This window comes from Gopherus flavomarginatus, chromosome 2 (genome assembly GCF_025201925.1).
Source record: "Gopherus flavomarginatus isolate rGopFla2 chromosome 2, rGopFla2.mat.asm, whole genome shotgun sequence".
In the NCBI taxonomy this organism is placed as follows: domain Eukaryota; kingdom Metazoa; phylum Chordata; order Testudines; family Testudinidae; genus Gopherus; species Gopherus flavomarginatus.
The window spans coordinates 154,955,561-154,968,787 of NC_066618.1; the positions used below are offsets into that span (position 1 = coordinate 154,955,561).

A 13,227-nucleotide genomic window follows, 5' to 3' on the forward strand; every position below is an offset into this window, starting at 1 on the left:
GAGGGTATGACAAGTCACAGAACATCCCTCCATGGAGAGCAACCTGGAAAGGACAGAGATGAGGACCAAAGAGAGTACACTTTGTGAAAGACTTCCATGGGCAGCTATCCTCTGGTAGGATTTAGCCCCTGGATTAGTGAGGCACAATGAAGATGAGATTAGAGTGGTCAGAGAGGTGCAAAGAGAATTTCAATAGTTAGGAAGGAGGAGGTTGATGACGGTCCATCTTGGAGGAGAATTGCTGTGCCAACGGTGTTTCTGGAAGACTATGGAAGAGGGAACTACAACAGGATGGAAAGAGGTTAGGATATGAGCAAGATTTCATGTCAGGTAGGGTCAAGATAAGGAGGAATGTCTAGAGGTGGCAACAGACTCACAAGTAAGACAGGAAAAGGAAGTTTGAAAACAAAGATGTCATCTTCTAATCCTTCCTTCTGTTTCTGAACAGTGTAGCAATATAGGCTAGTTAGTAGGTACAGATACCAGGTAGCTGGATATAGGTTACCTCATCAAGGTTATTCTGTTGGCAAGGGAAAGAGAAGGTGAATCCCAGGGGAAGAGACACGCCCTTCATTCCCATGTATTCCAGGAAGTCCGAAATGCAGTGGACGATGTGATCGAACAGCTGTAGACAGACAACCAGAGGCAGTTGCTTTAATAACTGCAGAAAACTTGATTAAGTACCAGGCTACCAGCTAAGAGTGTATCCGCTGGTATCTGAAAAGGTAAATGGGCTACCACTTCAACTCAGCTGCATAACCAAGTAGTGAAAAATCCATCCCCATGGAGGTCTTCCTCCTGTAGCTAATTATACAGTGGCACTTACATAGTTAAAATTTAGGAGATGCCTGAATCTAGAGTTTGGGGCTGGGTTACCTGTCACCCCATCTGCAATGGGATACAACCTCACCCCATCTCAGCTCCAAAGTTATCACCTGAAGTTTCAGGCTTTTCTCCTTCAGCTCCCTTTTCTTTATTTAAAAGATTTTTCTTTGCATTTCATGCACAGGTTAAAAAACAAAACAAAATTCAACATTAATACAGTGTTCTTCACCCAGAGAAATGCAAAAGCACGTTACAACTTAAGAGACAAGTGACAGGTTACAGGAACTCAATCTATTTGTAGGGGAGGGGTAGCTCAGTGGTTTGAGCATTGGCCTGATAAGCCCTGGGTTGTGAGTTCAATCCTTGAGGGGGCCATTTAGGGATCTGGAGCAAAAATCAGTACTTGGTCCTGCTAGTGAAGGCAGGGGGCTGGACTCAATGACCTTTCAAGGTCCCTTCCAGTTCTAGGAGATAGGTATGTGTCCAATTATTAAATTTAAAAGTTTATCCAAGAGATGGTCATGAAGTGACTTGATTATGGTCTGTAAATATCTACACCCAGGGAAGAGATTTAAGAGAGCAGCCAGTTTTAACTGAGCAGAAAAAGGCAGAACATGATCTAAGGGTTGGAAGCTGAAGCTAAAAGAAATTCAGACTAAAAAAAAAAAAGTGCTCTTTATTTCTTAACAGTGAGGTTAGCTCACCATTGGAGCAACTGACCCAGGGATGTGGTACATCTGAAGCCTTTAACTCAAGACCTCGTCTCTTTTTAAAAAGTTATGCTATAGCGCAAACAGAAGTTACGGGCTTGATGCAGAAGTTATTAGGCAAGGTTCTTTGGCTCGTTACACAGGAGGTCAGACCAGATGATCACAACAGTCCCATCTGGCTTTGAAATTGATCAGCCTGTGAATCTGGAGGCTGATCTGCAATGCGAGATCACGCTCCACTCTCGCTGATGCAGTGGGTGTTGAGGAGGCTCAATCTCTCCAAAGAGGTGTTTAGCACCTCATGAGAGGGAGCATCATTTTTGCCAACACTGAAATGCAGCCACCTCTAAGATGGAAGCCCAAAGCTGTTCCACCAGCACAGAGCTACACTAGAATTAAGGTTGCGTTTGATCAGTTATCCTTATCTAAAGTGCTTCTCTACACTAGGGGTCTACATCAGCACAGCTATGGCATGCTGTAGGAACTTCACCTCCCTGACTGACTATAAGATAGGCCAACTGAAGCATCCTTCCATCACCCTAGCTACTTCTACCCCCTGGGTTAGGGTGACAACTATGGCCCTCAGGGGTGTGGATTTTTCAGCCTAAATTTTAAGTGTACAGGGGAAAATTATAAGCAGTATGAAAATTCTTCTTCAGTACCCTCTTCATTTGCTCGGTGCCAGGTTAAATTCTCTGCTGCCTGAATTCTACCAAGGGCAATGGGTTTACAACAGCAAGGAATTTGGATCATGCTGATTTCCCAACATTTGCTGCTCCATTTTAGAGCTTCTGTGATTTACTCTCTAGTGAGGGGCATGGAGGGGAATACTTCAGTGACTCATTTCAACGCATTGGGGCAGGGAGGGTTAGGGGAGAATCTCCTTTTCTTAGAGCCTTGTTTTGCTTGTTTTTCAGATTCAGGTAACGGATCTATTAAGTTTCAGGAACAAAGCAAGAGCTTGAATGGTCAGGCTGGCTGCTAGAATAGCTGGATTCCTTGGAAGAAGGCCTTGTGACAGGAAATATGGGCAAGGATGGATTAACAGAACCACATGGCCGTCATATAGTCAAGACAAGATGAGAATGCTGAATGCAGGGGGCTGCTCTGCAATAATGGATCTAGGCCCAAGGTTTTGATCTTACTGTGCCATTGGCTGTGAAATATTAGCAAGGTTTATTTCTTCTGTCTTTTAACAGGAACAAAGCTACCAGCTGAACTGAGACACAAAATCTCATCTTCTTTCATGTGTCTGAATAGTCACAAGGCATTAATACATCACACCTACACCCTGCTCCCGCTCTCCTCACCAAGCCCTCTTGCCTTGGTCCCTTATTATCATTATAACAGTGACAAGTGGGCACAGAACAGCTGCATCTTTACACTCATTTTATATTGGGGCAAATGGCAACACAGTGCCCAGAATTTGCTCCAGTGCAACTACTATATCCAAAACAGCCTGAAATACTTTGCAGAATTATGCTTAAGTCATTGTGTGACTCTGGAAAGTCACTCAACTTCTGTGCCTCAGTTTCCCTACCAGTAAAACACAATCTTTGCATGCCTTTGCGAAGTGTTTGCATTCCATGGATGGAGAGCACCATCACAGCAGTATGAGTTACTTGAAATGGCTTTGATGGTTTCTTTAGACAGGCATTATGAGTGCATCCATCTTTGGTGTCCAAGCATGTAGGTCTCCTGGACTGTGTAATTTCAGATCCCAAATCACACTATAATAGCAGAATTTCTGGAGAACTTCTCACTCATAGATGTCAAAGCACTTCACAAAGGTGGAGCGGTATCACCACCCCATTTTAAAGACTGAGGCACGTAAGGGGCTTGTTCAAGGTAACAAACAGGCTGCAGCAAAAGCCATGGCTAGAAGCCAGGTCCCCCAGCACATACCCTGTACCCTCACCACCAAGACACTTCAGGTGAGACATCGGCTCTTCTTTCAAGCTGGCCTTTGCTCACCTCCTCTCCTGTCCCCTGCATGATCTCCTGCGGGATTGAGTAGATCTTATTGTGCATCTCAACACCACGCCTAATCCCGTTCCGCACACGCACCAACAGCACACGGAAATTTGTTCCCCCAAGATCCAAGGCCAGGAAGTCTCCTTTTTCTGAAACCCAAACGAAGGCAGTTACAACACTATCCACAGCAGCTGCCAGCAAATGATGTACCCAGATCACCCCAAAGACCCAGCCAGCCCCAACCTCTCATCTACAGGCAGTGGAGCAACCAAGGAATGCAAAGTGAAGGGGAGTAGGCAAGACAATGGGCCTGGAAATGGAGGTTGCTAATTCCAACCTCACAGAGATTCGTGGAAATTGAAGTCATGGGAGTTAAACCAGTGAGAGATCAGAATCCTCCCTCTGAACAATTCTGGAGAATCGGAATGAACCATGAACAACCAGTTCTCCGTCCCCATTATGCTTTGTACCACGACAATGGATAGAGACCACAACCGAGATGAAAGCATCCCTGTGCTAGGCGCTTCACTCTAAATGGACAAGACAGAGAAAGTGTGGGAGGGGAAGCAGGGGGACAGAGCGTGGAAGTGACCTGCTTATGGTCACACAGCAAGGTTAGTGGGGGTGTCAGGAGTAGAACCCAGGTGAATAAAGTCCTAGTTCAGTGCTCTAGCCACTGGGCCACATTGCCTTGAAAGCTGTTCAGGAAGTTTCTTTGCTTCAAAGTGTGCATTGGAAACCCAACTGCATGCGCCAATCTGAAGTTCACAAATACAGGGCTACAAGTCCACAGAGGGCAACCCTGTTCCTCAGTGACTCATGTTTGTTAATGCCTAGTGCCAGCATGAGAGTCCACTCTGAGATGGTGCCCGAGTGGATTAGGAAGCCCATAGGCACCGACTCTGTGGGTACTCTGGGTCTGGAGCACCCAGGGGGAAAAATTAACGGGTGCTCAGCACTCATCGGCAGCCAAGCTTCCCCGTCCTCACCTCCTTCCCCACCCCGGTACCGCTCCTCCCCACCCCACACCTAACAGCTGTTTGGCAGTGCTCAGGATTTTCCAGGAGAGAGGGGAAGGAGACAGACAAGAGGTGGGGCAGGGGTGGGGACTTTGGGGAAGGGCTGGAATGGGGGCAGGGCAAGAGCGGGAAGAGGTGGGGCTGGGGCGGGGCCAGGGAGGGTCAAACATCCACTGGGCAGAGGGGAAGTCAGCACCTATGAGGTAGCAGATCCAAATCTTGAAATACAAAGGAGCTCAGATTGAAGGTTCTGGCCCCTTTACGGTCTGATGTTCTATGCAGCAGGGGACAGGAGTGTTCACACACACACACAGTATGTTACCTGTTCCATCTGGAGTGGCGCACACGTAAGTGGGAAGCATTTTCACAGTGGCATCTGGGTGCGATGTTTTGCTCAGTCCCCTCTCCATCTCTATCCTCATCCTATTCTTCACCTCCAGCAGCTGCTCATGGCTCAGCTTCAGGGCTTCCAGGGTCTTCTGCCTTGCCTTATGCTGGGCTGCTAGCCTGTAGGCCACTGCCGTGACCATAGCGGCCCCTTTGCCGCTCCCATCTTCCGATCGAACGAATCGGATGTCGCAGTCTGGCAGCAGCTTCCGCACCGTCTTCTGAAGGCGTCGAGCAAAACTGCACAGGACGGAGGCAGGAGTGAGTGTTACCCACTTAGGCCACGTCCAGACTAGGAATTAAAATCGATTTTAGATACGCAACTTCAGCTACGTGAATAACGTAGCTGAAGTCGAATTTCTAAAATCGAGGTACTCACCAGTCTGGACGGCGCTGCATCGATGTCCGCGGCTCTCCGTGTCGATTCCGGAACTCCGTTCGGATTGATGGAGTTCCGGAATCGATGTAAGCGCGCTCGGGGATCGATACACCGCGTCCAGACTAGACGCGATATATCGATCCCCGAGCAATCGATTTTAACCCGCCGATGCCGCGGGTTAGTCTGGACGAGGGCTTAGTGTGGTGCTCCAGGCCCCTCTACTGGTGACTGCTCCGCATACAGATACTGACAGCTCAGGGAGGCTCATGCTTTTAGATCCAGGGGGCCCAGGTTCAATTCCTGTTGCCTACCCCCACCCAGCCTTATGCAAAGCTAGACCTCATTTAGGTCTGTAGCCTTGCAAGAGCTTTTCCACTGATGGACAAGCTTCTGAAGGCCTTTTCCTGCAGCTCTTTAAACTTCTTCCCCAGGCCCTCCTGTAAAGCCCTTTCACTCAATTCATTTTTACAAACATTAACACTGGTGGCACCTCAGACAGGCAGGAAAGCTGGGAAAATGGAGTCCCAGAGGCCTGGCACAGCTAGGATTAGAACCTGGTTCTCCATGTTTGTAGGCTTGTGCTCTATTCACTGGACTGCAATCTGCGAGGCAGTGTAATCTACGAGGGTCCAATTCCCAGGCCATGCAAACTATTAAAAGCTACTTGGCTTGTGCCTTAACTGATACACTACTGATTTGGGCTGTGAACAACATACGGACTCTCACTGACTTTACTGGGAGTCACAGCCCTTTAAGTGCTCTGGGACTGGGTTGCTTTAAACTCTGTCAAGCTGCAGAATGATCCCCAAGGCCATTTCCTCGCAAACTCATTGCTAGCCTCACTTAGGTCCTCAGGCTTACTGGGGGTGCTTCTTGTACACCGAGCCATCCACGCCAATGGTGGAGCGCAGCCTGTCGACTCCTTTGTTCTCCTTGATCCGGCGCAGCACTGCGGCCAGAGTAGCACCACAGAGGTTCGCCGAGCGGGTGGAGACAATCTGGCAGATATGCTGGGTGGCTATGCAGTCTTCTGCAGATGGGTCCAGCCCGAGCTTGGTCAAGATCTCGTGGGCTTTTTGTAGTCCTTCCTTCTCCCTGAAGGTCAGGGAACAAAAAAAGGAGTTCACTGGAGTAGCCTGAGATACTGTTGAGGTAACTCAAAGTATTACAAGCCCAAGGTTTCTGCCAGTCCCACCTCTTATCCTAGAGGTTAAGGAAATCATAGAAATGTAGGACTGGAAGGGACCTCGACAGGTCATCTAGTCCAGTCCCCAGCAATGAGGCAGGACTAAGTATTATCTAGACCAGTGGTCTCCAACCTTTTCGGCTGGCAAGTGCCAGCCAAAGGACCACTGTGGCGGTGGTGCACCTGCCGAAATGCCACCGAAATTTGGAGGCGACGTCTCTCGATGACATCACTTGTCAGCGACATTCGAGAGGCTTCCCCGCCGAAATGCCACTGAAATTCGGGGCCAGAACGCGGGCGCATTAAGATGCCCCCGCGGGCACCATGGTGCCCGCAGGCACCACGTTGGGGACCACTGATCTAGACCATCCCCAACAGGTAATTGTCTAACCTCTTCTTAAAAACCTCTGGTGTTGGAGATTCCACAACCTCCCTTGGTAAATTTGTTCCAGTGCTTAACTACTCTTAAGAGGGTGATAAGTGACAGCCAACATGGATTTGTCAGAACAAATCATGCCGAACCAACCTAATTTCCTTCTTTGACAGTGTGACTGGCCTAATGGATGGATGGAAGCAGTAGGGGTGATATATCTTGATTTGAGCAAGGCTTTCGAAACAGTCCCACATGACATTCTCATAAACTGGGGAAATGAGATCTTGATGAAGTTACTGTAAGGTGAGTGCACAACCGGCTGAAAAAACACACTCAAAGAGCAGTTATCAATGGTGGGCTATCAGACTGGGAAGAGTATCTAGTACAGTGGTTCTCAAAGCCGGTCCGCCGTTTGTTCAGGGAAAGCCCCTGTTAGGCCGGGCCAGTTTGTTTACCTGGTGGGTCCACAGGTTTGGCCGATCACAGCTCCCACTGGCCACGGTTCATCGCTCCAGGCCAATGGGGACTGTGAGAAGGGCAGCCAGCACATCTCTCAGCCCGTGCCGCTTCCTGCAGCCCACATTGGCCTGGAGCCACGACCGGCCCAACCTGCGGACGCGGCAAGTAAACAAACTGGCCTTGCCCACCAAGGGCTTTCTCTGAACAAGCGGCAGACTGGGTTTGAGAACCACTCATCTAGTGGGCTCCCCCAGGGGCTTGGGGCTTTTCAATGTAATGGAGAGTATGCTTATAAAGTTTAGATACTTGGTGTCATCATCACTTTGGGGGATAGGATTAGAATACCATGTGACTTTGACACATTGGAGAATTGATCTGAAATCCATGAGATGAAATTCAATAAAGACAAGTGCAAAGTACTACACTTAGAAAGGAAAAATCAAATGACGTAATACCAAAAAAAAAAAAAAAACCCAAAACCACCAAACAAGTGTAGTACTGCAGAAAAGGATCTGGCAATTATAGTGCATCACAAATTGAATACGAGTCAACAACCTGATGCAGTTGTGAAAAAGGCTATTATTACTCTGGAGTGTATTAACAGGAGCATCAACTATAAGAAACTGGGTGTCACACTTTAGGAAAGATGTGGATAAATGGAGAGAGTCCAGAGGACATCAACAAAAATGATTAGGGCCCTACCAAATTAATGGCCATGAAAAACACGTCATGGACTGTGAAATCTGGTCTCCCCCTGTGAAATCTGGTCTTTTGTGTGCTTTTATGCTATACGGTACAGATTTCACAGAAGTGACCAGCGTTTCTCAAATTGGGGGTCCTGACCCAAAAAGAAGTTGCAGGGGGGGCCCACAAGGTTATTTTAGGGGGGGGTCACAGTATTGCCACCCTTACTTCTACGCTGCCTTCAGAGCTGGGCGGCTGGAGAGCAGCGGCTGTTGGCCAGGTGCCCAGCTGTGAAGGCAGTGCCCCACCAGCAGCAGCACAGAAGTAAGGGTGGCAATACCATACCATGACACCCTTACTTCTGCGCTGCTGCTGGCAGCAGCTCTGCCTTCAGAGCTGGGCTCCCAGCCAACAGCTTCTCAGCTCTGAAAGCAGGGCTGCTGACAGCAGCAGCGCAGAAGCAAAGGTAGCAATACTGCAACACCCCCTCACTTCCCCCACCAGACACACACACACACACACACACACACACACACACACACACACTAACCTTGTGACACCCCCACAACTCCTTTTTGGGTCAGGATCCCTACAATTACAACACTGTGAAATTTTAGGTTTAAATAGCTGAAATCACAAAATTTACAATTTTTAAAATCCTATGATATTAATTCCACGTGATTTTATTGAATTTCATCTTGTGGATTTCAGATCAATCCGTGAAATTGACCAAAATGGACCGTAAATTTAGTAGGGCCCTAAAAATGTTCAAAGTTTTGAAGATCTGTCCCAGGAGGAGAGGTTAAAAAACTGGGCACGTTTAGTCTTAGGAAAGGAAGACTTGAGAGGGGGTGGGTGGGGGCATGATAACAGACTTGAAATATATTAAGGGCTGTTATAAAGAAGACAGCCATCAGTGGTTCTCCATGTCCACTGAAGGTAGGACAAGAAATAATTGGCTTAATCTACAGCAAGGGAGATTTAGGTTAGATAGTATGAAAAACTTGATGACTCTAAGAGTAGTTAAGCTCTGGAACAGATTACCAAGGGAGGCTGTGGATCCCTATCACTGGAGGTTTTTAAGAACAACTTGGACAAAACCCCATCCAGGATGGTTTAGGTTTACTTGGCCCTGCCTCAGTGCAGAGAACTGGACTCGATGAGCTCTCAAGGTCCCTTCCAGTCCCATACTTATACAATTCTATCCCTTAAGTGATCACATCACACAGAGCAGGAGGCGGGGCTAACCTGCTCACTTTCTACTTGGTGTCTACACAATAGATCACTCACCATTGGCTCAACAGACCTTTCCCTTCCCAAGAGCACACGTCCTGAAGAGATGAGGGTGGCTTCCCATCCACTGTGGGGGGCTCATTGAGGATAGAACCATTTGCTCAGGCTCTTTCTTACTTACTTTTCAATAGCAGACACATATCCGGTCTCGAAGTGTCCTGTGGTGAGCAAGCTTGGGGTGAGCCTTCCACCGAACAGCAACTCCTCCTTGGCCATCTTCACCAGGATGAGCCTGACCAGCTCTCCCATGTACATGCCACTGATCATCTTTTCAAACCTGCAGAGAAGTTAAGCGCAAGGTTCAGTCCACTGTGCAAGTCATCCTACACTGTCACTTTAAAAGGCCAATGTCTAGGGCTACACGTGCAGAAAGATACACCTGAATTGTCCGTGCAAAGCTGCATTCTACACAGGTAGCAGATGAGCTCACAAAATCTCAGTGCACCCCCAAATGAGAAGGTTAATGTTTGTACCAAGGTCTTGGGACAGCTAAGTACTTGAATTAGTTTGCAAGAAAGAAGAACAAATCTTAAGCTTAGTCATGCAATTTGCCCATTTAAAGAATCACGAATTATGGCAAGGGATCCTGATTGTCTCTATCTGACTGTCAAAAACAAAATTGTGTCAAGCCAACCTGATAGCTTTCTTTGACAGGGTAACAAGCCTCGTGGATAGGGGCGGAAGTGGTAGACATGGTATATCTTAACTTTAGTTAAGCTTTTGATACTGTCTCACATGATCTTCTCATAAACAAACTAGGGAAATGCAATCTAGTGGGTGCAAAAACTGGTTGGAAAGTCATTCCCAGAGAGTACTTATCAGTGGATCACAATCATGCTGGAAGGGCATAACAAGTGGGGTCCCACAGGGATTGGTTCTGGATCCGGTTCTGTTCAATATCTTCATCAATGATTTACATAATGGCATAGAAAGTACACTTTAAAAGTTTGTGGGCATTACCAAGGTGGGAGGGGTTGCAAGTGCTTTGGAGGATAGGATTAAAATTCAAAATGATCTGGAAAACTGGAGAAATGATCTGAAGTAAATAGGATGAAGTTCAATAAGGATAAATGCAAAGTACTCCACTTAGGAAGGAACAATCAGTTGCACACGTACAAAATGGGAAATGACTGCCTAGGAACAAGTATTGCGGAAAGGGATCTGGGGGGTCATAGGGGACCACAAGCTAAATATAAGTCAACAATGTAACGCTGTTGCAAAAAAGGTGAATGTCATTCTGGGATATATTAGCAGAAGTGTTGTAAGCAAGACACGAGAAGTAATTCCGCTCTACTCTGCACTGATTAGGCCACAACTGGAGTATTGTGTCCTGTTCTGGGCGCCACATTCCAGGAAGGATGTGAAGAAATTGGAGAAAGTCCAGAGAAGAGCAACAAAAATGATTAAAGGTCTAGAAAACATGACCTATGAGGGAAGATTGAAAAAACTGGGTTTGTTTAATCTGGAGAAGAGAAGATTGAGAGGGGGCATAACAGTTTTCAAGTATGTAACAAGTTGTTAGAAGGAGGAGGAAAAATTGTTTCTCTTAACCTCTCAGGATAGGACAAGAAGCAATGGGCTTAAATTGCAGCAAGGGAGGTTTAAGTTGGACATTATGAACAAGGTCCTAACTGTCAGGGTAGTTAAGCACTGGAAGAAATTGCCCAGGGAGGTTGTGGAGTCTCCATCATTGGAGATTTTTAAGACCAGGTTAGGCAAAACACCTGTCAGGGATGGTTTAGATAATTAGTCCTGCCACGAGTGCAGGGGACTGGACTAGACTTCTCGAGGTCCCTTCCAGTTCTATGATTCTATGATCTCATATAGTAGCCCAATACAGACACTGCCAGATTTTGCTTAAAATCACAGGGGGACATTTCAAAACCTTCAGTAAAAAGACTGGGGAGCTCTAGTCTGGAGAAATACCTGTGCTTTGTAGGAGCTTTGCATTAGCCCCATGGAGCTTATGAGTTCTGTAGGAGTAGAGCCGCAGTCCCTGAGGCAGGATACACACACAGAAAGGCTTTGCTGGCATAGCTGTACCTGCATACGATACCAGCCCAGCACTCCTAGTGTGGACGCAGCTTATATTAGTATAATCACTGGTAGAACACATTCCAGCCTCCCCACCCAAGGACTAAATAAGCATAGCTTTTCCTGGCACAGCTACGTCAGACTGGGATCACAACTCTTCAGCACCCCTGACCAACACAGCTCTGCTGGCAGATGCTTGTAGAGTAAATGTGGCCTGATGAAGCACTGCGCAGCACTGAAAGTCAGTGGGACTTAGGCTCTTAAGTCACTTAGAGGCCAGATCTACAGTACAGGTGCTACTGTGGCACTGCTATGGCAGTACAGCACCATAGGGTAGACACTTCCTACAGCGTCTACCCTGGGAGAGGTTTTCCTGTCACGGTGGGTAATCACTGAGTGGCAGCAGCTAGTTAACGAAGCATTCTTCCATTGACCTAGCCACGAATTCACTGGGAGTTAGGCTGGCAAAGACTGGCACTCGGGGGTATGGATTTTTCATCTCCCTGAGTGACGATGCAAGATCAGTCTAAGTTTTAAGTGTGTCCAAGGCCTGGTCCACTTTTCAAACCATCACCGTACAGCCCCGAGGACACGGCCAATCATCAAGTATCCCAGAGTTTTGGTTAAACCAGAGTAACATCCAGGCTCCAATGTAACAATGAGCACATGCTTGTTGGAGGATTCTGGCTTTCAAATTAAAACTAGAAACATTGCGGAAGATTTTCCAAGATGCACATGGGAGTTGAGTGCCTATCTGCCCTTTGAAAATGTACCTCACATCTCCCATCTTATCTTGCAGTGGGTGAGTTTGTATGGTCTGCAGAATCCTGGGGAAATTGCTAATGTGCGGGCTACAACTTCTCCTGTGGGCAAGGTTTGAGCTGCCTTGATAATAGGTGGACTGAACTGTGCGCACAGAAAGAAATGCAACTGAAGGATCAAATGCTTAATATATACAGTACATGGGGGGGGAGGGGGGGGGATTAAGCCTTCAGGTGACTTCCTCTCCCATCCATTGTGATCAGAAGAAAACCTGAACCAAAACTCCAGAACCAAACTATTTCTGCATCTTGGAAGAAGCTTGGATCCAAGTTTTATGGACTGGGTCCATCTCCAATTTTAAAATAAATCTCGCATTCACCAAGTGTGATATCTGTTGGTTGCACTGATGGTATGAACACTAGATGACGCTGTTTGCCTTTGGGTGATGATCACTACACTGAATGGGAAATCCAGAAGTAGCTGTTATTCCATTCATTAGAACATGAAGTAAAGCAGGGAGATATGGGGAGGGGGTTGCTCTTGGCAGTTCATTCAGAAATGCCATCCCCAATTTGTGGTACAGTCCCGGTTTGCATTGGTCTAGCCTGCATCCTTTAGGGTCCTTTAACCCAGTTAACCTACATGACCTCTTCCTCACACCAAAACAATCACAATAGAAGGACAGACAATACAATATAAACCACCTCCCACATCTGAGCCACAGCCAGGAATCTGCTTACAGTTGTTTCCCTGGATTGAGTGAACCCATGTCGATCTCACGGTCAAACTCTGTCCTGATGTCGTTCAGCACGCCATCATCTCCGAAGGCTCCCCATTCCATGTTTATGCACATCCGCCCTTCGTCCCCTTCCACCAAGTCAATGTGCCGCATCTCCTCCATATAGCATGCATTGGTACCAGTACCTGTGTCAAGCAGATCACGAGTTAGTCACTTGGGAGAGGGAGTGGTGGGGTCTTCATCACTGCTTCCAGTGTAGAGTTCCTACCCATCCCATAAGTATGGCCTAAATTGTTTGTTCTTAGATGCACACATTTACACTTGGCCATACTGAAATGTATCTTGTTTGCCTGAGCCCAGCTTACCATGTGATCCAGATTGCTCTGTATCAGAACCCCCTCCT

At 47.2% G+C, this 13,227-nt stretch overlaps 1 protein-coding gene across 2 annotated transcripts in view; it reads right to left on the minus strand.

The window, feature by feature from the left end:
• The window catches only part of LOC127044779 (hexokinase-2), a 67,020-nt gene that overhangs the window by 16,664 nt on the left and 37,129 nt on the right, over positions 1-13,227 (minus strand). For both annotated transcript variants that reach the window (XM_050939925.1, XM_050939926.1), the window contains 6 exons: positions 12,826-13,009; positions 9,411-9,566; positions 6,156-6,389; positions 4,851-5,155; positions 3,510-3,658; positions 506-625 (listed from right to left, as the gene is read on the minus strand). In XM_050939925.1, the coding sequence (XP_050795882.1) occupies positions 506-625; positions 3,510-3,658; positions 4,851-5,155; positions 6,156-6,389; positions 9,411-9,566; positions 12,826-13,009 (1,148 nt within the window). The remainder of the gene's footprint in view (positions 1-505; positions 626-3,509; positions 3,659-4,850; positions 5,156-6,155; positions 6,390-9,410; positions 9,567-12,825; positions 13,010-13,227) is intronic.